Source organism: Papilio xuthus, unplaced genomic scaffold (genome assembly GCF_000836235.2).
Source record: "Papilio xuthus unplaced genomic scaffold, Pxut_1.1 DF826961.1, whole genome shotgun sequence".
NCBI classification, from domain to species: Eukaryota; Metazoa; Arthropoda; class Insecta; order Lepidoptera; family Papilionidae; genus Papilio; species Papilio xuthus.
Genome location: NW_013531688.1, coordinates 5,747,655 through 5,770,428, shown reverse-complemented (window position 1 = coordinate 5,770,428; position 22,774 = coordinate 5,747,655). Strand labels below are relative to the sequence as shown.

Here is a 22,774-nt window from a genome sequence, read left to right as displayed (position 1 = left end):
CCCCGCCCGCCACCGCATGTATTAGTATGTAAATGATATATGTTAGTTACTCGTTTATTGTCTACTCGATGTTTTAGGAATCAAAAATGTTTTTGCGATGCGATCCGACCGCGACGTGTGCGCGTACGCAGCGTTGCGTGCGTCGTGCGCGCCTCTCGGAAGTACAAGCGGGGACACGTCGCATTTACACTAGTGTAGTTTAGGATGAGATTTTACTTATATATTATTTGTATTTATTTTGATTATTTTTGTCAATTCCCCGACGACAGACGTACAATATTTAGATACGGGGTACGTCGGAGCGCTCGATTGGACGTTCTCGCGCGTCCCGTCAGCTCGTCGCCTAGTTTCGTTTTCGATAGATTTTATTAGATTTATATAATAAAAATGAATAGCATTTAGTTGCGCTTTGTTTTAGTTTAACACATATTGTGATATTAAACGGGCTCGCGCCCGGTAAGCTGTTTAAGTATAGACGTACGGGCCGATGTCGTCGCACTCAAACTGTCAGTGTGTGCAGCACCCGCGTCCGTCTCGCCCCATTCGCCCCCCACACTCCCCACTCGCCCCCCATCAGTGTCCGTCTTGTGATTTACTCTCAAAGAGTACAGCGACAGAGATTCTAATCCAATCTGACATAGAATTGATTATGCAAATATTAAACACTTATGTTTCGTACGATTTTAAAACCAGAAGCCATCATGTGACAAAGATTTAGAGTTTATCGTCCGGTAAATGATACCTTTGCAACCGAGCGTCGATCACCGCGACTGGATTTATTTTGTAACGATGCTATATTGTTGTTATTAAATAAAATAAAATCTCGCTTCGTGTCACTCGGTCAGAACCGTTAATTCATGTAGTAGTATTAAGTTTCGAAAACTACGTATAAACTGAGGAAGGCCTAGCACGAAAACTTGCGAGAAAGTATTCGTAACGTCATCGACAAAAAATTGTATTAGATTTATGCAGCGCCACTAGCGGTGTAAAGTACAACGACAAGTCTCATACAAACTTTGACATATTTTGTCGATGACGTTACTAAAACGCATATCGCAAATATTCGTGATAGACTCTTATAATCAAGATATATAATTATGATTGACAATCGCTTGCGGTGTAACGCGAGGACCCCGCGGTCTTCCACTAGCGGGCCCGGGACCCCCCGCCGACCCCGCAGAGACCCCGCGCAGACCCCGCGCACCGGGCGAGAGGGACGCCGGGTCGATACTTGTTAATAAATATTTGACTGTGAATTTTTGGAATGTAAATAAAAATTTATGTTATCGCAAATAATTATGTTTTCCTTTTATTTTATTTTCATTGTGTTTTTATTCAAACACTGCCTACACATACTTTGTTATATACTTATACATACCCCATGCTATATATTTATATATACTCGTATCGATGAAATATTGCTTTAGTTTAAGGTTGTTGTAAATATTTACATCTCATGTTGTTTTATCAACCTTTAGAAGTTTCATTATAATGTATGGTAAATGCAGTCACTATAAATATATAACTTATATAAATGTGTACACATTTTTTTTATTAACTACCTCTCTCATTTACTGTTAATACTAAAAATAATACTTTTATTGATTTCATAGAACATTTCTTAGGTTTTAGTTGACTGTTATAGTAGATGTCATATATATTGGCTGCTCTTAACTTCGCGCGAGTTGCTGCGCAGAAAACAATATTAGGTCTAGAAGGGAGTAAAGGGAAGCGGGGGAAGGGCACTGCGCAGCGCTCTGATGACTGAGCCGTCAAGATATTTGAAAAGAGCTGTACCGTCAATAAGTTAACTTATTTAGGAATAAAGGAAATAAAACTAATAAATTATCAATAATACGCACTTTATTGTCATCTATTTACACGTCACAAATATAAAATTCCACTTAAAAAATATTATTATGACTCACAAATAACACTGAAATTGACTCTAAGTACACTTAGTGATACGACGCTATGAACTTATGTAATAAATAATTTACGGAGTAACTTCACCAAAACTCCCTCTGGCATTGCCATAAGATTATTTACGAGACAAAGGGAATATGCAACTAAAGATTTAAACACGAAACTTTAAATATTTAAGTCAGACCTTGAAGAAATTGCGAAAAAATCCTGTCTGTTTTGTTTTTTGATAATCTGTTACTTAAATGATTAAATAAAAAAGAGGGATATTACTTTGAGCTCTCAAGATCTGTCCCTAAAACTTGTTTTATATGATGAGCTCTGAAGACATCAATCTATACAAAGTTTTAAATAAACTGCAGTCAATCCACCATTTAAAAAACCTTTATTTAAAAAATTGCTGCAGCTACAAACTCTTTGTTTTTTATGACATGTACAGTACATATAAAATTTCCTTTTGTCATACACAGACTGCAGTTTTAAGGTACGTGTCCATTGGGCCGCGCCGGACGCAACGCACGCTGCTGATGATGGACGCAGTACTATGTTAAATCATACACAACTTAAATCCGTCGCAGTCCGTGCGTGCGGTACGTTCGGCGCGGGCCAATGAACGTGTACCTTTAGTCGCCGTGATATATCATCTTTTAGCTTGCATAGAATGATCTAGTGCGGTCAGCGCTCTTCATATAAATTTATTATATGTATTTTGTTCCCATCACGATGGTGGTTTAATTATTTACATTATTAATTGTCCCTATCTATTCTATTGGTATTTATTGTTTACTTAAAAGTGCATAACTAAATTGTAGACATGCCCCAGAGTTATCTTGTCAGATATTGTGGGAAATTTTACTATACATCGTGTTTAATTCCTAAAGCACGGGATTTTTATGGCACTTTGTGATCCTTTCAACTCCAAAGGTCTCTACGACCGACGTCTCTTAACTATATTTATTATTTTCAAACTAGAGTAGATTATTTAATTTAGAGAAATCTGAATAATAGAATTTTACAACACCAAATACATTAATAAGACTATAAATATAACATTCAAAAGACTACACTTGTTGTACAAATATTGGTACGCATGGTACGCACTAGTTACCCTGGGGGGGATTCTTATCAAGTTTTCGTTTTGTAATTGGCATCGGTCGTGACCCTTGGCCTTCTACACTTAACCTAAGTAAAGGTAACTTAGTTATCCCCCTACTTAACCAATATATCCAGATCTAGGGGGTTGAGGAGGCCTGCCTCCACGCACGACTTGCAGCAGAAGCTGAAACAAAATAAGAGTTAATACTACATTCTAGAATGTAATAAAAGATAAATAATTAGTAGAAAAAACTGCTGCTTATGTTAGGAACATTGGTTTAATTTAAACACTTTCGATTCGTAACTAAATAATTCATAATGTTGCCAGATAATTAAAAATAAAAAAAGAAGTAATAAAAGGTTATTGAACGTTATTTTTATACTAGCTGTCGGCCGCGACTCAGCCCACTCGGAATTTAAAAAAAAACTTAATTAGTAGCCTATGTGTTCTTCCAGATTATGTTCTACATCTATGCCAAATTTCAGCGAGATCCGTGCAGCGCTTCTGGAGATACCTTCAAACAATCATGCATCCATCCGTCTAAATATTCGCATTTATAATATTAGTAAGATTAATATAATTCAGTCCTCAAATAGTGATAATTAAATTATTACTGGAAATGTTATAAATAAATGAAATGCACTTACTTGGAGTAGTACTTGTGAGTACAGAATTTGCTGCGCACGATGAGGTTGCAGTTCGCAAAGAATGGGTTGTCCTTGCACGTCGGCGGGATGTACAGACCTGACAGGCAAGTATAGGATCAATACAATATAACAAGAAATAACAATATTCTACTAGAAATTTTAACAAAGTTGTGCGTGAGTGACGCAAGTATGATTTTATTTTTTTTTCTTTGATTTGACTTTCTAGATTATCCTGAGACTAACTTTCAAAAGAATTCACAAGTTACAGTATTCTTGAAAATATTTTGTGGTCATCTGCAATACATTTTTTTTGTAGCAAGTCTTATTTGCTGATGACATTATAATAATTCTAGTAGGCGATATTTAAGGTATTCATCGAGTTTACCTTCTACGGTGATCTGCAGCGTGGAGGAATGCGAGCTGAAGGGGTTGCGAGCGTGGCATCCGTACAGCCCGCTGTCGTTGATGTTTGTCGACGTTATCGTCAGCCGCGACTCTGTATAACCCAAGATATTATGTTAAGACTATATCAAACTACTTTAGATACTTTCTTATTCACCTTAAATACAAAATTAATTGCATAGCATATGACAGTTAAAATTGCTGGTAGCCTTCGCGACGCGATATTAGCGATGGATAAAGTTTTATGGTAGAAGTGAGTGTAACCTGTGATATCGATGCGGTCACTGGGCAGCAGCGGCACGCCGTCCTTGGTCCAGCGAACCTCTGGCTCAGGGTAGCCGTCCACCTCACACATCAGTGACAGTTGCGCGCCCGTCGCCACCGTAGACGTCGACGACAGGATGCGAGTCGTTACTGGCACTACACATGTTCAATATTGCAACTGAATAACCATAATTAACCCTAAAATCAACGCAAAACAAGACTTATTTTGTTTTTATAAAATAAATAATGATTGTAAAAATCGAAAGTGACGGAAAACTTGACTAACATCCGGGGACCCATTGTCATTTCTATAAATAAATTCACATAAATATTTTACATTTACACATACCTGATTGTAGTTATAATGCAACTATCAATAGATATATAATTATTCTGCAACTAAAAGATAACAATAACAGTTTCACGTGAACTTTTCATACCATTACAAGCATACTCCACAACATAATGTACCTCCTTAGATAAAGAACGTAACGTAAAATTCGACAATGTCATAAAAATTACGTATAATCATTAAAGTGAAATATTACCCAATAATACCCAGTAATATTTTAAGCACGTAGTCACAAGAGGGCAACCCATAGGAAAGGTCATGCAGACATGCAAACATGCACCAACCCAAAAGGCAGAATAAAGTAGTAAGCCGACAATCTGTCAATTATGAGTATACTTAAAACACATTTATCAGCTTACTTCTTTATTGAAATAACATTTCCCATCTTACCGGTGTACACTGGTATTGTGATCTCTGGAACCGGTGTAGTTGTCGCTTCAGTGGTAGGATCACCCGGGGTTATCCGCACCCTTTCTTGTCTATCCACCAAGTATGGGTTGTCGGTCTCATCTCCTTCCGGCCTGTACGCCTTCACTACGACGGACCAGGAGGCGGGCTTGCCGACGCCATTGTACGCTTGACACGCGTAGTCACCCAGCGTATCGTAATCTAGTCTTCTTATCTGAAGCACACTGCCTCGGGCTTCGTAGAGGGAGCTGCTGTACGGCACCATAGGGCCCGACAATCCTCGGAACCATTGTATGAAAGGCATGGGGTAACCGTATGCCATGCAGCGGATAAACAGCACCCGGTTGAGTTCTCCCATCACGACGGCGTCGTTATCTCCCGCGATGCCCACGGGCGCTTCCACGGGATCTGACCACTCCAATTGTTAGTAAACTAATCTACAGAGGTTCATGGATGCTGCAATGCTATTGCATTGTGAATGTTACAGGTTTTATAAGAATTTTGGCAGTAGAAATGTTAAATGTGAAGAAACCACTGCCAGAAATCTTTAATTTAAAAGTTGTGTTATGAGCGACCATCAACCCCTATGTTATTGGAAAACTAGCTACTGAAATCAATCTGTTTTGGATAATTTTGGTAATGTTTGTTAAATATTTGGACAATGTAAGCGACGTGATATCGCGACATATCCCAATTCCCGCAGTTCTTTGAACGCTATCGGCAACTTCCCGGGTGAAGTCACAGATGACCATTCAAATGCGCACTGATAATGCAACATTTTAATTTGCATGTATTGCATTAAGATAAGATAAGAATTCTAAAACTCGATATTTTATAACCCGTTACAGCATCTTTTTATCGTATTTAAAGAATGAGATAAAATAAAAAAAAATGTACAATCTAAAGAGTTTTAGAAATGTAACATTATCGCAACAATTCCAAAATGAATTATAATGTATATGTGAAGTTATTATTTTTGGTCAATGAAATCTATCCTTTCGTATATATGAGAAGATTAGAAAAGTTTAAATTACTCCAAAACAGATTAAATTAATGAAAATCGAACCTCTTTTTGCGCAAACTCCCAGCAACAACGCGCACAGCGCCAGCAATAGACATCGACACATGTTTTATTTGTATTTATCGCAACCGACGGGCAGACACACTTGTTGATTGTATGAGATTTAGCTGCAGACTGAATGATCGTTGTGCACTCGTAAGGGCTCAGTGACCATATAAAAGGTAAGGACTTTCCGTCGAGATTAATCAAGTCAGTAATGAAAAAAGCAACATTTTTGTTTGTATTATTATATTATAACACTTATTAATGTTAAAATCAAACTTTTGACAGTAGCTCTTCGTTTAGAATTTGACATATGTGACATTAAATGATAGAAACATTTCGTTAACCAATTCTTTTTTTATCTATACTAATCAGATAATCTTGGAACTAGGATATAAAGGTTATAAAAGGTATATACAGGTGGACTTAAGAATTCAAACTTATGTTTTGTCGCTACATAGGATTTTAGTACAAATTATTAGGACGTTCCTCAAACATCACAAATGTTGGTCACCGTAATCATTAGGGGCGTTTGCCTTCTAATTGAGTTCAGATAAGGGACTGTTGACTGCAAAAGTTTACGCAATGAATTTACATTCATCCTGAAATTTGGACATGAGATAATATTTTACTGAAAAATAACTTTGTAGTTAACATAGCTAGCTTAGAATAAAACGACTATGAATGATTTTGTACTTTTATTCAAGTACAGCTTAACTTCACATATTTGCGCTGAATTATGTATCCTTTTCTGTTTAATAGTAAATTATATTTTAATGATATATCTGATATGATATCACGGAAATGTTAGATGGCATACATTAAATGCTATCTTGTAGGGCGAGAGTGCAAAGACGTTTAATTGTTGACAAACAAATTGCTACTAAGAGAGACGAACATACTGTAAACTGATTAATTAACCTTGAATGACCTTAACAACTGTAGGTCAGTCTAATGTTCGATAACTGAAAGATATTACGAACATTTTCTTCAGAAAGGTTATGTTTTTCTACCTAAATATTAAGACGAAGGGATTACAAAAACTAATTAAGACCATCTGATATATACAGTAAGCTAATTTAACATTCTATTTTGTTTTTAAATATTTTATGTATTTCATCGTTCAGTCTGCCAATCAACATTTTATCAATCGACAAATGTATGTCAACAAATGCCCGTATAATTTGAACAGACTAATTTAAAGATAGCGTCAGGTTTCATATCAATGTCCATTACTGACGCAGGTCCTTATTTTAGCATACAATAGAAAAGAAAATAATAGCAAAATATATGCGATCAGAAAGAGAAAAATTCTAAAAGATCTATTCTACTTTGTTATTATAAAAATCCCAAAACCAATTGCAAATAATATCATACGTCATCGATAATTATATTTATAAAGGTTATAAGTATTTACTTCAGTTATTATAATGATTACGTAATTATTTTATCAAAGTAAAATATTCTTTTGTTACCAAAAAAAACTCCGATTTTTTTGTCAAATAAAATACTAACATCTTACATAAATTATCCAATAACCAATATTGAATAATCCATCCTTAAATAATAACCGAGAAATATTTATTTCAAACATTGATGTAATACGTAGCTAATAAACTTTTGTTTTCGTTTATTAATTTGACAACGCTAGTTATGCTTTTACTAACTATCGATGACGTATGAAAAATATAAAGTGTTACATGTCTTGTGGCATGCAAAGCGTGAGCACTGACCGTTGACCAGCAGCCGTATCTCCTGGCGCGCGACGCCGAGGCCGTTGTCAGCTATGCAGATGTAGACGCCCGAGTCGTTGCGGTACAGTGAGACGATCTCCAGCGCGCCGTCCGACAACAGCCGGTAGCGGTCAGAGGTGCCATCGATCTGACATCGTAATATACCTTCTTATATTGCTCATAATCATTTACTGACACCAAGGTAATCTTTAAATTCTACTGAGATTTTAAGTAGACTTTCACAAGGTGCATAGCTGTTGTAATTTTTTATACGAGTTGTAAATAATACGCTATAGGCGCTAGGCGACATGCGTACCGTAATCTCGCCGCGGCTCCAGGTGATTTTGGGCGGTGGGTTGCCGTGGAAGAGGCAGCGCAGCGTGGCCTTGCCACCCTCTGCCGCGCTCACCTCAGGCTCCGTCCTCGTGTCGGCGCGCGGGGCTTGCGGTAGCTCTAAACACTCGATGGAATGAGGGTGTGGTAACAATAGACATTTTGTAGAATACGTAGAATTGACCAACGTCTTTCTATCACTTTCCACTATATTTCCAATAGATGTAACGATGTACTAACCGGGTTGGTATGCGGTGGTGTGTGGTGCTGCACTAGTGGCTGTGATATTGGCGGCTGGTGGGAGCGTGGGCGCAGCGGGCGCGAGGCAAAGCTGGCTGCAGCCGCTGGTGCAGCATTTAGCCTCGCCGCGGCAATCCGCGTCGTCGTTGCACTCAATTCTGCACGAACTGTCCAACACCGGCATATCCTCCACAGCCGGACAGCTACCCGTCTTGTTCACTGTTTACGTTATACAAAATTCTTAAAAATGTATTTGTAATGCCTAACCTAGTTGCTTGTAATGCCGACAATATTGTAGATGTGTATAAATGATGAGATTTCTAGTATAGTAGTTAATTTTCGCCTGCTGGACTCATGTGATGATATGGGGAGGTACTGACTTATGTTGCAGCTAGCCACGTAGCTGATGTCCTGCAGCACTGGGTCGCGGAATACAGTGGGCACACAGCGCTCGCCCTCCGCACACTTTTTGCTCGCGCATGGGTGATCCAGGCAGCGGCATCTGGTGGTGTTGGATGTTTTTAATTTATCAATGCGCAAGTTTGGATATTGTTATCACGTAACTACAGAACGGCTCAACCGATCCAGATATTAGTTGAAGCACATATAGATTACGGTCTGTATGTACGGTCATATGACCATAAAAAATATAACGAAGTCTATTATGTTTTCAAAAAAGAAGGACTAAGCACTAAACACACTTAAAATACTAGGACATCATAAAGGCTATTTACACATAAGCGTACCTCAGACAGCCGTCGTCACCGGTTTCGTTGAGCATTCCGTAGTAGCACTTGAGGCGTTGGCACTCTTGCTGCAGGGGCGCGCAGTCGACCTCGACTTGCACGCAGGCGCAGCGCTCGCAACCGCCGGCAGTACGCGTGCGCTGTACGCCGTACGCGCATCGTAGCGCGGCGCACTCCGCGTTGTATGCCTCGCAGTCCGGCAGCACTTCGTTCGTCTCTGCAGACATGCAAATAATTACACTGATAAATCATTCAATTATATTGGGCAGAATCTCCTGTTTGGTCTGTACAAATCAATTTTATCTGCAAGTCAGATCCGAGATCCAGTGTAGTACATAAGTAATCATATGTATACATGATTGGTGTAAATATATATTTCGACCACTAATATAAAACAAAAGTTTATGTTATCTCATCGCATGTTCAGTCATAGACTTAAATCTTTCTAAATATGATTTGCTTTAATAAAAAGCAAATATATTAACGGAAAGAGATGAGTTTTCATATTTTTTTTTATAAGAAAGAATCTAAATTATACGTGTATAAATCTTAACATTTACTTAAATATATGTTAACTATTGAGATGTGTTTATGTATCGTTTTATGGCGTAATAACATCTTTTTTTTACATCAATAACCACATGAACAGTAGAACCATGCTCCATTTGATGTCCACACAAATACACCGACAATTTTTACAAATATTTTCAACATTAAATAACTTAGCATTTTTATACTGACCTGTACGTGCGCACATTGACAACACTTGTAGAAATACACCCTGTATAGTGCAAAGTGCAAGAGATAAAGCGTGTAAAGCAGTGCTTGTGGATGCAGCACACGATGACCTTGTGCCGGCTCTTCACGCGCTAAACCAGCTGACAATTCTACCAAAACTCATCACAACGGTCTTTCAATAGCACCTGGTATATTGCCAAATAGCGATTTTACATTATTACTTTTTTATAACAGACGGAGACAAATTTAGTTATCATCAGATGTTATGCCACCCTGGTACTCATCAACATCGACAACGATAAAAAACCCATTATTAAAAGACCGTTGTGATATTTATGTAGAATTAAAAGCAGAATTGCGAGCCAGATGAAATCCAACCAGAACACAGTCAAGTAAATAAAAAAAAACAAAGTCTGGTAACTGGACTAAGGCTTCAGGGGCGCGGTAGAGATGGCTAGCTAAAGGGATAATGTACCGGCGGTCGGTGGGACCTTGCAGACGTCGGCGCACTCCTTGTAGGATACAAAGTTGTTCTGATTGCCCTCGCAGCCGAAGTAGATGAAGGAGAGACAATCCCCATAGGTGGTGCTGTAGTGCCAGCGCGGGCTCTCCTGGCCGCAGGCTCGGGAGCCCATCGACAGTGGCTGCAGGCACGCCGGGGCTGTCCCCCCCACGGTTAGTCACCCCCAAACCAGTTAGAGAGAACCCCAACATGCGATTTACTTATGACTACTACTATTGTTATAAACTACTAAAATTAATAAAATAAGTCGGGTTGAAGTAATTAACTATATAGTAATATAAATAAAAAGTATGTTAGAGAGTACAACAAATGCATTTTTTTACCTAAGATTAATTTCATAGACAGTGGAAGTAATGGCAGCTACAAAAATTATAATTTAAGATAATACGCAAAAACTTAAAATGCAGTTGCTGTATTTACTAACTCTCCATAGGAAATGAATTACTGAAGTGATTATAAGAAGCCATACACTTTGTAGCACTACTAATGAAATCTGAAATCTAGTAAAATATCTAAGATCTACTAATAAGAAAGGAGATGAATTGCCAGCTTGTTCCAAATGACTATACATACCAGGACCACTAGGACCGCAGACCTCCTCGCACTCGTCCACGCTGGAGAAGCGGTTGGGTCCGCCCTGGCAGCCACCGTATGCAAACTGCTGGCAGCGACCGGTCTCCGCGTCCCAGTACACCTTCATGATGCCAGTCTCGTTGCACGGTCCAGGGTCGAGGCGATACTGGCACACATCTGTGAGATAACGAAATACGTATAATTAGAGCCCAGTTATGTTGTGTGTTCGCTTGATAGAAGAGGGTTTTTGGTCTGGGCAGTCACGGTCGCTTGATTATCTAGAGTTTAAAGTATTGCTAGAAGCTACATTGAAAAACAAGATGAAACACTCATACGAAATTTCTAACCCAGTGCCCTGAAGACACCACACCGTCTCTCGCACTCCTCCTCGCTGCGGTAGGAGTTGGGATAGCGGCAGTTGCCGAATTCCGCGGGCATACAGGCGCCGCGCGTCTCGTCGTAGTAGAACACGGCCGCGCTGGCCCCGCACGGCTGCAAGGACGCCGGACTACGGCACTGCTCCTCCACCAGCTGAAAGTTAAAATATGTGGAATATTCTGGCAGAACTAAGGTACATTTCTACTTGATAATCTAATGAATTGGACATCTTCCATCAAAACGTTAAATCGAGAATCCATCCGAAACTAAGCCTATTCAGGTAAAGTATTACTTACTATTCGTTGTGTGGTGGTGGGAGCGGCTGTGGTCGTTGTTGTCGTTGTTGTCGTGGTGGTAATAACTTCGGTTGTTGGTGCGAGGGTGGTCGAGGGTTGTTTTTTGCATCTACCCTCGCAGTCTTCTCGTGTATCGAATCTGTACGAATGCAACATTTATTAAAATCAGACTATATTTAATTCTTCTAAAATATTAACAATCTTTGGATTCTAAAACCTTTTTTCTGCTTAAAAATATCACAAGGCTTATTTCCATATTGATGACTTGCGGATAATTACCAATTGTTGTGGGATATTCTATATATAAAAATCAATTGCCGTTCGTTATTCTCGCTAAAACTCGAGAACGGCTGAACAGATTTATCTTATCTTGGTCTTGAAATGTTGGTCTATGGAAGGCATAAAAGGTGAGAAAAAATCGAAAAATTCCACGAGGACGGAGTCGCAGGTGGCAGCTAGTTTGTTATATTTTTTAGTGGTGGACATACTAATTAATTCCACGCCCAGAATTTTCGCAGTAGAAATATACAAGTGTATGTGGAAGTGTGTTTGCTGTAACCTGTTGCCGTTGCCGTTGCAACCGCTATAGATGAACTGGCTGCAGGTATCGCGTGCCTCGTCATAGTACCACATGGGCAGGTACGACAAACAGTTGCCCGGCTCAGGCGGCACCTTGCACGGATCTAATGAAATTGCATTAAAACATTTAAACTTTGAGTCACCAAAATTTAAGTAATAAATCAATTTCATGAAAAACTACATATTAGATTGATGAGTTCAGATTTTGTTGGATTTCATCGGATATATCGGTCAAGAATTAATGTTACCGCTCTTAGGTTGGCAAATGTCTTCACACTCGTCGAAGGTAGAGAAGCGGTTGGGGCCGCCGTGGCAACCGCCGTACAGGAACTGTCGGCAGCTGCTGCTGTCACCGTCAAAGTAGAATTTGGGCTCGAAGGACCGACATGGACCCGCGTCCAACGGATACCGGCATACATCTGGTTATATAATTTCTTTTACAAAACAATCCCTAAAAGGTCATTTTATCTACACAAATGTTATGAATGGTGTCTGATTTCTATTAGAAGCTATTCCTAGATAAATTTTCATATATACTTGTACTTCGTGGCCTGGTCTGTTAGGCTTTCCAGATCAAACCTCAAGAATCTGCTATTTGCTTCTATAACTAACCAATATTCCGGAAAGCACCGCAGCTCCTCTCGCAAGCCTCAGGCGAGATAAAGGCGCCTGTGTGGCGGCAGGTGACGCCAGTATTAGCGTTGACGTGCGGCACGCACTGCCGGCTGCTGTCCGCGTACCAGACCGTGCCCGCGCCCGAACACTCCTCCAAAATCGGGGACACTATACATTCTGGCGGCAACTCTTCCACCTAATAAGAAAAACAGACGTTTTATTGAGTTTATGTGATATTTATTTTGGTAAGAAATTAGCTTATGTTACCCGGTTATGTCGATTAACAAGAACGCGGATAAGACAATATACAATTTTGTTACATGGCAATGCAAAGGCTTTAGTACTTATTTATTTACCGTGACAGTGTTAGTTGTTGTAGCCGGTGTCGTGGTGCTCGTCGTGGTGGTTGTAGAGGTCACGGGTTCCGGTCTTGTAGTCTTACAGCGACTCTCGCACTCTTCTAAACTTTCGAATCTGTTTTAAATAATTAGCAAATCATGAATAAAGAATAATAGAAGTATCAGTATCAATATACAGGAATATACTGGATTTGTAAGAAATACTAAGTAGCTTTAAGTACAATAGTTTGGACACCAAAATAATTTGTTCTGTATTTTCTTATTCCGACCTATTCGCGTTGCCCTCGCAGCCTCCGTAAGTGAACTGGCTGCAGGAGTCGGTGCTGGGGTCATAGAACCAGCGCATCAGTGACTGATCGCACGGCCCGGCGCGCATCGGCAGTCTGCAGATGTCATCAGAAGACGTACCGAAACGGTTTTCCACTGGAAGGAAGAAATGGTATAAGACTAGATTAACTTAGAAACTTGTATTTATATTAATTGAAGTCGAGTAATTATTCGTAAAGTTACTAGTTCTTTTGTCTCTTATAAGTTTTCCTCCTCGTCAGACGGATCGTTATGTCTTGTTGGACTGTCTACAGACCGCTGCTTACCTCCTTCATCTGGACAGAAGTAGTTGCAATGCTCCTGCGTGGGGAAGTTGTTCCTGTTGCCACCGCAGCCGCCGTACATGAAGGTGATGCAGGTGCCCAGTGAACCGTCATAGCCCCAGCGGCTCTGCAGCTCCTCGCACGGGCCTGGGTCCAGCTCCAACGCACAGAAATCTACATAGTAGGAACAATTTTCGGTAAAATTTTAACGTGATTTTATAAAGTAAGGCTTATTAGCTAATTTTGTGTAGTTAAGAATTGAAAAAAGTGTTTTAACAGGAATATTCAAAGTTTACTTTAATGCAATTTTGTCTATTGTTAAGTTTTTAAGTTCTTAAGGTTCTAACACTAACCAGATCTCTGGGAGCCGGACTCTGGTGCCTGTACTTGCGGTACTGGCCTTGTAGTCTCCTCGGGTCTTGTGGTCTCCGGTCGAATCGGTGTGAGTCTTGTAGTCTGGACCGTGGTGGGCTCGGTGGTAGTTGTGGTGGGTATCTCGGAGCAGCGCATCTCACACTGTTCCTTTGAATCGAACCTGTTCTCGTTGCCGCCACACCCGCCGTAGTAGAACTGTCGGCAACTAATAATAAAATTTAAGACTTTATAACGTTTTAACGTAACTAAAATTAAAATAACTACACATCTCCTGTTTACTTTGCCTAAAATTCGTTCCTGTAACTTACCCCTTATTAGTCGTATCGTAGAACCATTTCTCTGTATAATCCGCGCATTCTCCTGTCTCTGCAGGAAGTACGCACATCTCTGGCTCTGAAAAATTACATACTTAAAGTTGGTTTCTGAGATCTGAGATAGGTTTTTTTACATTTGTTTAAAATATTCATTTGATCATTAAGAACTATTTACGAGAAACAACAACCAGTATAGTAAATATAATTTAGTTAACATAATATCTTGAGGTATTCAACGTTATTAAAATGTAAGTACTTACAAAAATCTAATTTACATATAATATGCATACAACCAGCACATATCTGAGAAGAAATTCAAAGATATATGTGAAGTCAACCAACCCGCACTTGGCCAGCGTGGTTGACTACGGCCCAATCACCTTTAACTTAGGGAAGGCTCCGAGCCCCTCGATGGGGACGTATAATGAGCTGATGATGAATGCATGTTATAAAAGAGTTGGTAGTTATTATACATTGTGCCGATAGATTTCTACAAAGTGCGTGTTAATAAAACATTTAGCAAATAGAACGTCCGCAAAACACATGCTATTTACATATTGTTAATATAACCCAATAGAACACCAGAATAATAAAACATATTGAATCATGCAATGTTATATTAAAGAAAATTTCTGTCCGTCACTCGTTTAAATTTAGCAGCAACGATTGCGACTACACAAGTAAATAATTTTACTCATCTCGCCTTAGTATTATGTACGACTTCGTCCATGTGGAATTAAAAAAAAATAATTAGTACTCTATTTGTTCTTCCAGGCTATATGTTCTACATCTTTATTCCAGAGAGATCCATGAAGCGGTACTGGAGATACCTTCCAGCAAACATCGATCCATCCAAATAATCGCATTTATAATAATAGTAAAATCTCTCTTTCTCTCTCTCTGTCTCTCTCTGCCTAGCTTGCATCCCACAAGATAATAGGGTCAGCTTTAGTATTAGTAAGATATAATATAATTTTAATTATAAGTATATCACTGTTCTCCGTGTACTACTTACCGTAGGCACTGGGACAGGAGGCCATACAACTGGCCTCTGTATCAAATCTGTTCCCATTGCCCCCACAGCCGGTGTAATAGAATGGCACGCAACGGTTCTCCGTCGGACTGAAGGACCAGGCGGCATGCTTCTCCGTGCAATTCCCTGTCTCTTGCGGCTCAACGCAGTTCGCTGTTCATCCAGTGTTAGTTGGAAATATTAGTACATTCAAATAACTTCAATTTCATTTAAACATGATTATAAGAAATTTGGGCAAAATAAGTCATACGAGTAGATGTGATTCTTTTGCACCAAATTGTTATATGAAAGTGAAGTCAAAGAAAGTTGAACAAGAATAAGTAGAGATACATTTCACCAGTTATAAAGAGCCCGGATTAATATCAGAAAGTTAAAAAAATAATTTGTATGTAGAGAACATACCATACAAGCTTCATGCACATTACTAACTACAAGAAGGAAAGCATATATTAAAATTATATAAATTTCAACCACTTTAAATACGACCATCCACATTGTTACAATTATCAGCAAATTAAAATTAGATATCGCAACATCTTTCATTTAGCGTGGTCGGTGTTTACTATCAGATCACTAGAATACTAGAATCTATACGATTTAGCAAAAATACATATCTGTCAATGTAGTACTGTCAGTACTCACGTTGCGGCTTGCCGGGTGGACTACAGCGCTGCATGCAGGCAGCCTCGGAGGTAAAGCGGTTGCCGTTCCCAGCGCACCCTCCCCACACGAACTGGTAGCAGCTACGCGTCTTCTGGTCGAAGAACCAGCGAGCAAAGCTCCCGGCGCATGGACCTTCCTCCATCGGCAGCTCACACTCATCTGGATGGTGATATAATATTTGTAGAGAAGCTTAATAAAGACTGGCGCCCAGTTTATATTACTGCTATACTGCACTGAAACGTACGGGAACGCACACAATGCCATTTACACCGGACATAAGTATGCACGTAAGTCCAAGACGTTTAATCCCTACACATTTAGGTTAAACGTCATGTAAAGCTCGCAATTTAAATAGATCCAAAACTTATCATAGCAACAAAGATGCTAAAAGAAGACATGTTTTAGTGCGAGGGCCTAATAAAATCTGTGCCGTATTATTTTTCTGTGGACAACGATCACATATCGACAACTACTTACCAACATTCTTTTCGGGCTGACACTGAGCCTGGCAGAGCTCGCGGCTCTCGAAGTTGTTGGCGTTGCCGAGGCAACCACCAAATACGAACTGGCCGCACATTTGCAGATCCTTATCGTAGTACCAGCGCAAATTGTATTCCAAGCATGCGCCCTTGACCTTCGGAAGGTTGCACGCGTCTGTTGGATGAGGTGTAGAAAACATGTATATATCAACCAGTCGTTTACTTTACAGATATTTCCAGGATTTCATGACTTAATATCGAAAAATTTAAACAAACAATCCAATACCAAGTTACAATCTACTGACCTTTAGGCGAAGGCTGTACGCAGACGTCCTCGCACTCCTCCTTGCTGGCGAAGCGGTTGCCGTTGCCCTCACAGCCGCCGTACCAGAAGCGCGAGCAGCCACCGTATTCCATGTCGTAGAACCATTGCACCGTGTAGTTGCGGCACGAACCGCGCTCGGTCGCCAGACTGCAAGCCTCTGCAGACACACGTTTATTTGTTAGTACGCACTTAGAACTGAGAATAATAAGAATCATGTCAAAACAAAGGACCGTTTAATGCACAATAAGAGAAACTAACCTTGTCTGCTTACGGGTACATCAGTACAGCCCAGGAACTTTTCTCCTTTAGCTTCAGTTTGGCCATCAGGGCAACAGCCGTACTTGCTACTGGCGCAATCGCAACCCAACTGATCAGGGCCCACAGCAGCGGTGACTTCGTCCCCACAGCACCCGTACTGTGTGTACTGACAACGGCAGCCCTCCAGGTTGGGGCCCGTAGAGATGGTGATGCCGTCGGGACAGCAGCCAAATTGGTAGGTGTTGCAGGAACAGCCCTCGAAGTCGAGCCCGGTAGCGGTCGTGTGACTAAAAGAAAAGCACTTAATTAATTACTTATTGCAAAAATGATGTACATTAAGTGGAGAGAAGATAGTCGTTTTGGTTTACCGATCCGGACAGCATCCGAACTCTGTGTATTGACAGCCACAGCCTTCGTTGCTGGGTCCCCGAGCGATGGTGACGTTGTCCGGACAGCAACCGTAGCGGGCGTCTGCACAGCTGCATCCTGCCACACAATCACTTATGGGTATATTACATTAAAAAGTGATAGCATAGCAGCAGCAATATAGGTGACAAAGCACTTGTTTGTCTGTTGCCACTTTAGATAAAAAAGGCACAGATTGCCCTACCCTCAAGATGAGGCCCGGCGGCGGGCTTGTAGTTGTCGGGGCAGCAGCCGAAGGGGAACTGCAGGCAGCAGCCCTCCTGCTCCGGACCGTGGGCAGGAGTTTCGCCGTCTGCGCAGCACCCAAACTCCGTCGAATTGCATGAGAACACGCATCCTTCCATTTGAGTGCCTTGCGCTGGTAGAAATTACATAAATCAAATCGCGAGATCTTTAATTAATAAAGTTTTTAAAATTTTAGGGACGATCTAATGAATTTATAAGCAAACCTGATATTGTAGAGAATATGGAGCTACATATGTAATTATTAGCTAAACAACTATACAAAAACCTAGAGATAGAAATATACGAAAAAAAGAAGTAGTTTATACCTGGAGAAACACCATCTGGGCAGCAGCCGAAAGCTGTGATGTTGCAGGGACAGCCCTTGCCATCGGGCCCGGTCGCCGCGGTGCTGTTGTCTGCGCAGCAACCGAATTCGCTGGCGAAACATCCCGTTTCCTCGCTAGTATCTTCTACAAACGAAAAACATGTTTTAATTTTTTCTATCTGCATTCAATGAAGACAAAAGTCCTATAGAACAAATTCTTGTAATTGCAAAATTAATAATAATTTTACCTTCCTCAGGGCAACCCTCATTCCTCGGTCCTTTAGATTCAGTCTTGTCATCAGGGCAACAGCCGTACCTAAATGAAAAGTTATTCAGGTGAGTAATTTTATTATTTAGTGCAATAACACGTGAATCTAATGATTAATGATAAAAATAATATAAGTAAGCTCATAATGATAGCCAAAACTATTACTTGTTAACTTATATACTATGGAAAATTTATAGGCTTCGTACTTGGATTCTGCGCAAGCAGGCTTGGGGGGAGGACAGCCTTGCTGATCGTTGTCCTCCGCAGCAGTAACATTGTCGGAGAGGCAACAACCGAAGAGCGTTTCGCTGCAGGGCGGCATGGGGCAGCCCTGGCCGCGGGGCCCGGTCGCCGGAGACACTCCGTCAGGGCAACAACCATGTTTGGTCTCTTTACATGTCTTCGGACTCTGGCAACCTGATTTAAGATGTAATAAATTTTAATCCGAATGTATACTCTAGTACTATTATTATAGTAGTAGTAGGGGCTATATTTCCGCAATGCTACTCGTACATTTAGCGCGTATTTTACTTGAGTAAACTTAAGAAGACAATCTCACCTTCTTCGAATGGTCCCTTTGCTGGGGTCTTCTTATCGGGACAGCATCCGTATTTGCTCTTAATACACTTAGCGACTTTCCTCCGCGCCTTGCAGCCTGGTTTCTTTGTGTATACTTCAACAGTCGTCTTCCAGTCCCATGGAGCTGAGAATGTCACAAAATATTAAAATCTATTTTTTTAAGACTACTTTTACTAATAAATATCAAATAATCTAAGCACAATCCATGGCTGAATATTCAATTAAGATATAACGTAATATAAAAAAAGCCTGAAACTTACTTGTTCCAATTTCAGTGCCCGTCTCTCTTTCTGTTGATATTTCAGTGGTGGACAAACCTTCCAGTCCAGTCTCAGCTGTACCAGACGATTCCTCGGTACTCGAGCTTTCCGTTGTAGATGCTCCATCAATAGACGAACTTGTATAAGTTTCGGAACTTTCAAGTGCTTAGATGGAAAAAAAGTGACAAGTTATTTCTTAGCTAAAGTCCCATCATTCCGAACAAAAGAATTTCTAAATGTTACTCACTAGATCCACTCGTCGTAGATGTTTCTTCAATGGCTTCTGTAGTAGACCCAGACTCCGTTGTGCTGTCAGTTCCTAAAAAAAAGTAAAATTATTTTTAAATTAAAATAAAAAGAAAATAAATATTTAAGTTTCAACTTGTATACTGACTGGAGGTAAATAAAGGTAATAATTGTACGGTCCGTACTACTGACATTATAAGTTTTGGAAATAAAGTAATTATTTAAAATGATAATTTTCTCACCTTCTGAGGTTTCTTCTCTTTCAGATTCCGATACTTCTGTTGTTGACAATGAACTAACCGAAACCTCTGTGGTGCTAGTTTCCGAACTAACCGTGGTGCTGTATTCTGTACTTTCAGTTTCCGTACTTGCAATTGAGATTTCTGTTGTTTCTGAGGATTCGGTACTCTCCTCTTTAGTTGTTTCCGTAGTCGCGCTTGATTCAGATACCGTAGTTTCTTCTGTGGACTCTGTACTTGCACCAGCGGTAGTTGTTTCTCGTTCCGTAGTCTCTGTGCTCGCCTTTGATTCACCTTCAGTTCTTAATCCAGCTTCTGTTGTTGAACTACTTTCATATTCTGTAGATGTACTAGTTTCCAGGTCAGTTGTTGCATTTGATCCCGATTCGGTAGTTGTACTTGATTCAGATTCTGTAGATAAAGTCGATCCAGATTCTGTAGTTGCACTAGATTCAGCTTCGGATGTTGCAGTGGATCCAGATTCTGTAATTGCACTGGATCCAGATTCTGTAGTTGTACTGGACCCAGATTCTGTAGTTGCACTGGATCCGGACTCTGGAGTTGCACTGGATTCAGATTCTGTTGTTGCACTGGATCCAGATTCAGTTGTTGCACTGGATCCAGATTCTGTAGTTGTACCTGATTCAGATTCTGCAGTTGCACCTGATTCAGATTCTGTAGATACACTGGTAGCAGATTCAGTTGATACACTGGAAACGGATTCTCTAGATGCGCTGGATTCAGATTCTGTGGTTTCACTAGATTCAGTTAAAGTTGTATCAGTTATAGTGGAATCCGTAATCTCAGTTGGTTCAGATTCAGTAGAGCCTGTGGTTACGAGGTCTGTGGTCACGGAGTCGGATGTGCTAGATTCTGTAGAAACGGATTCATCTTTAGTTGCCTTGGTTTCTATTTCAGTCGTTATGCTACTGTCTGTTTCAGACGGATCTGTATCTGATTTTGTTGCTTCCGTTGTAGAGAATTCCGTGGTGTCTGTTATTTCAGTCTCTGAACTTAGGGAACTACTTTCGCTTGCTCCTTCCGTGCTTCCACTTGCAGTTGTACTTGTTTCAGTAGGTTCGGTTGATGCTGAACTTAAGCCTGTTTCAGTCATCTCTGTACTCTCGGCTATTGTGCTTTCGGTTGACACCGTTAAATCAGTTTCGCTTACACTCGACGAATCACCTGAAAATATTATTTAAGTACTCAGTTAGTTAGACAAAAAGTAAGAAAGATGGTATGTAATGTTAAAGTTCAATTACAATAAAATTACTTGTTTCTATGTATTTACCTTCACTGGATCCTGTGAGTTCTGTAGTCTCTGTTGTACTACTTTCTGTGCTGCTAAATGATGTTTCTGTGCTTCCATCACCACTTGATTCCGAAATATCCCAAGTTGAACTTGATTCAGTGCTTCCATCAGTAGATACTGTTGGAAAAAAGAAGAAACCCTGATTATTTTGATCCTGTATGATTGCCACCGAGAAAAAAAGATTAGCATGTAATTTATACCTTCTGTAATTCCGGTTTCCGTGCTACCACTTACTAAGCTGTCTGAAGTGGTTGATGGCGGTTTTTTGGTGGTTATTGTGCCACTGACTTCAGATTTTTTCGAAGTGGAATACAATGGCTTCTTGCTACTTATTGGAATGAATTCTCCAGTCAGTTCACTTTCACTCTCATCTGTTGTCGACTCCGTCGTGTCAGTGATTGATGTGAATACTGTTGTTTCATCAGTGAAGTCAGTGCCAGTGGATCCACTGCCCGTTTCGTCGGTTGTCCAATCATCAGTAGATTCTGAGGCATTAAAAAGAAAATTAAGAATTATGTCAATGCATTTATTGTATTAACTGACGATATTCTAAGTACTAACTTGAACCAGATCCTGTTTCAAGCGTAAATTGAGTTTCATAGTCACCGGAATCATAATCTGTAAAAAAAATATTATTCACATTCTAAAAAGTCCTTGTATGAAATATTTATAATGGAGGTCACTATATATTACCAGTTACTGGACCATCGCTGAACATTACGTCTTCTATCTGAAAACAGATAAAATAATAACGACTCTCGTACAGAACAATTCGGGATGATTCCACTACTTGTAAAACCAAACTCTGAATGCATTGTTGCACGCAAATTTACATACCGTGACGCCACTCGGTCCAATCGCTTCAGCACCGGCCTCTGGGTAGTCTTCCTCGATACATTCCTCGTAGTCGTAGTAATCGTCAGCAGCAGTTACAGCTTTAGCCGGTGACGTTTTGGTGTCATCTTTCAGGGAAATCAAATAACACGTTTTATGCAAACTGTCAAAAAAGTTGTTGATCTGACGATAAATGAACGAGAAAGTTCTTGGTGCACAAAAAGAAAGCCAAAGTTACGGTTGCGTTTGGATTGGATGATCTGCAGGACGGATAATGGCCAGAAGTCGGTGAAAGTAGATTTAACATACGGGACCTTACTCTTAGTCTATGGAAAATTGACAACACTTACTGGTGCAAGGGTCTGTGTTGCAACCCTGCATTGTTTCCAGTATGGTGTCCTCAGGGCATGTGTTCGCTTCGACACCACCGCTCAAGCACATCACGCGGCGGAACTGTTGACCGCCGCCGCAATCTTTTGTACACTGTCAATTAAATCGGAAGTTATACATCCATAAAATCAGCAGCATGTTAAAATTACCAAAAAACTTTTTAAAGAAAGTGACTTACATTAGACCATGGTCCGGCGTACCACTTGGCATCGCATTTCTCCGAGGGTACTTCGCAGGGCTTGGTATCGTTGTAGCGCATTTTGCTGTCGCAGCGGTCGTCATCCACCTTGATCACCGACGCGCCATCGAATAGACCGCAAAATACTCGCCGGCTTTGAATACCTTTACCGCATTCTACTGAACAC

At 40.3% G+C, this 22,774-nt stretch overlaps 1 protein-coding gene across 4 annotated transcripts in view; it reads right to left on the bottom strand.

Moving 5' to 3' along the window:
• Positions 1-1,845: 1,845 nt before the first annotated feature.
• Ppn (proteoglycan-like sulfated glycoprotein papilin) overlaps positions 1,846-22,774 on the bottom strand; it is a 73,919-nt gene continuing 52,990 nt past the window's right edge. The window contains exons 14-56 of one of the 4 annotated variants that reach the window (XM_013315278.1): positions 22,588-22,773; positions 22,370-22,502; positions 22,023-22,147; positions 21,879-21,915; positions 21,747-21,803; positions 21,386-21,670; positions 21,165-21,302; positions 19,877-21,058; positions 19,636-19,707; positions 19,389-19,553; positions 19,109-19,252; positions 18,756-18,966; positions 18,530-18,597; positions 18,283-18,426; positions 17,916-18,089; positions 17,674-17,791; positions 17,306-17,592; positions 17,028-17,204; positions 16,721-16,897; positions 16,223-16,402; positions 15,563-15,733; positions 14,542-14,626; positions 14,212-14,438; positions 13,862-14,032; positions 13,538-13,691; positions 13,266-13,383; positions 12,907-13,105; positions 12,543-12,713; positions 12,275-12,398; positions 11,716-11,854; positions 11,389-11,572; positions 11,042-11,218; positions 10,421-10,606; positions 9,208-9,424; positions 8,842-8,963; positions 8,462-8,680; positions 8,205-8,341; positions 7,889-8,036; positions 5,075-5,500; positions 4,333-4,488; positions 4,052-4,162; positions 3,667-3,763; positions 1,846-3,202 (exon numbers count right to left, since the gene is read on the bottom strand). In XM_013315278.1, the coding sequence (XP_013170732.1) occupies positions 3,133-3,202; positions 3,667-3,763; positions 4,052-4,162; positions 4,333-4,488; positions 5,075-5,500; positions 7,889-8,036; positions 8,205-8,341; positions 8,462-8,680; positions 8,842-8,963; positions 9,208-9,424; positions 10,421-10,606; positions 11,042-11,218; positions 11,389-11,572; positions 11,716-11,854; positions 12,275-12,398; positions 12,543-12,713; positions 12,907-13,105; positions 13,266-13,383; positions 13,538-13,691; positions 13,862-14,032; positions 14,212-14,438; positions 14,542-14,626; positions 15,563-15,733; positions 16,223-16,402; positions 16,721-16,897; positions 17,028-17,204; positions 17,306-17,592; positions 17,674-17,791; positions 17,916-18,089; positions 18,283-18,426; positions 18,530-18,597; positions 18,756-18,966; positions 19,109-19,252; positions 19,389-19,553; positions 19,636-19,707; positions 19,877-21,058; positions 21,165-21,302; positions 21,386-21,670; positions 21,747-21,803; positions 21,879-21,915; positions 22,023-22,147; positions 22,370-22,502; positions 22,588-22,773 (7,869 nt within the window). In that variant the 3' untranslated portion in view covers positions 1,846-3,132. The remainder of the gene's footprint in view (positions 3,203-3,666; positions 3,764-4,051; positions 4,163-4,332; positions 4,489-5,074; positions 5,501-7,888; positions 8,037-8,204; positions 8,342-8,461; positions 8,681-8,841; positions 8,964-9,207; positions 9,425-10,420; positions 10,607-11,041; positions 11,219-11,388; positions 11,573-11,715; positions 11,855-12,274; positions 12,399-12,542; positions 12,714-12,906; positions 13,106-13,265; positions 13,384-13,537; positions 13,692-13,861; positions 14,033-14,211; positions 14,439-14,541; positions 14,627-15,562; positions 15,734-16,222; positions 16,403-16,720; positions 16,898-17,027; positions 17,205-17,305; positions 17,593-17,673; positions 17,792-17,915; positions 18,090-18,282; positions 18,427-18,529; positions 18,598-18,755; positions 18,967-19,108; positions 19,253-19,388; positions 19,554-19,635; positions 19,708-19,876; positions 21,059-21,164; positions 21,303-21,385; positions 21,671-21,746; positions 21,804-21,878; positions 21,916-22,022; positions 22,148-22,369; positions 22,503-22,587; position 22,774) is intronic. The other 3 variants (XM_013315281.1, XM_013315280.1, XM_013315279.1) reach the window with 3 other exon arrangements.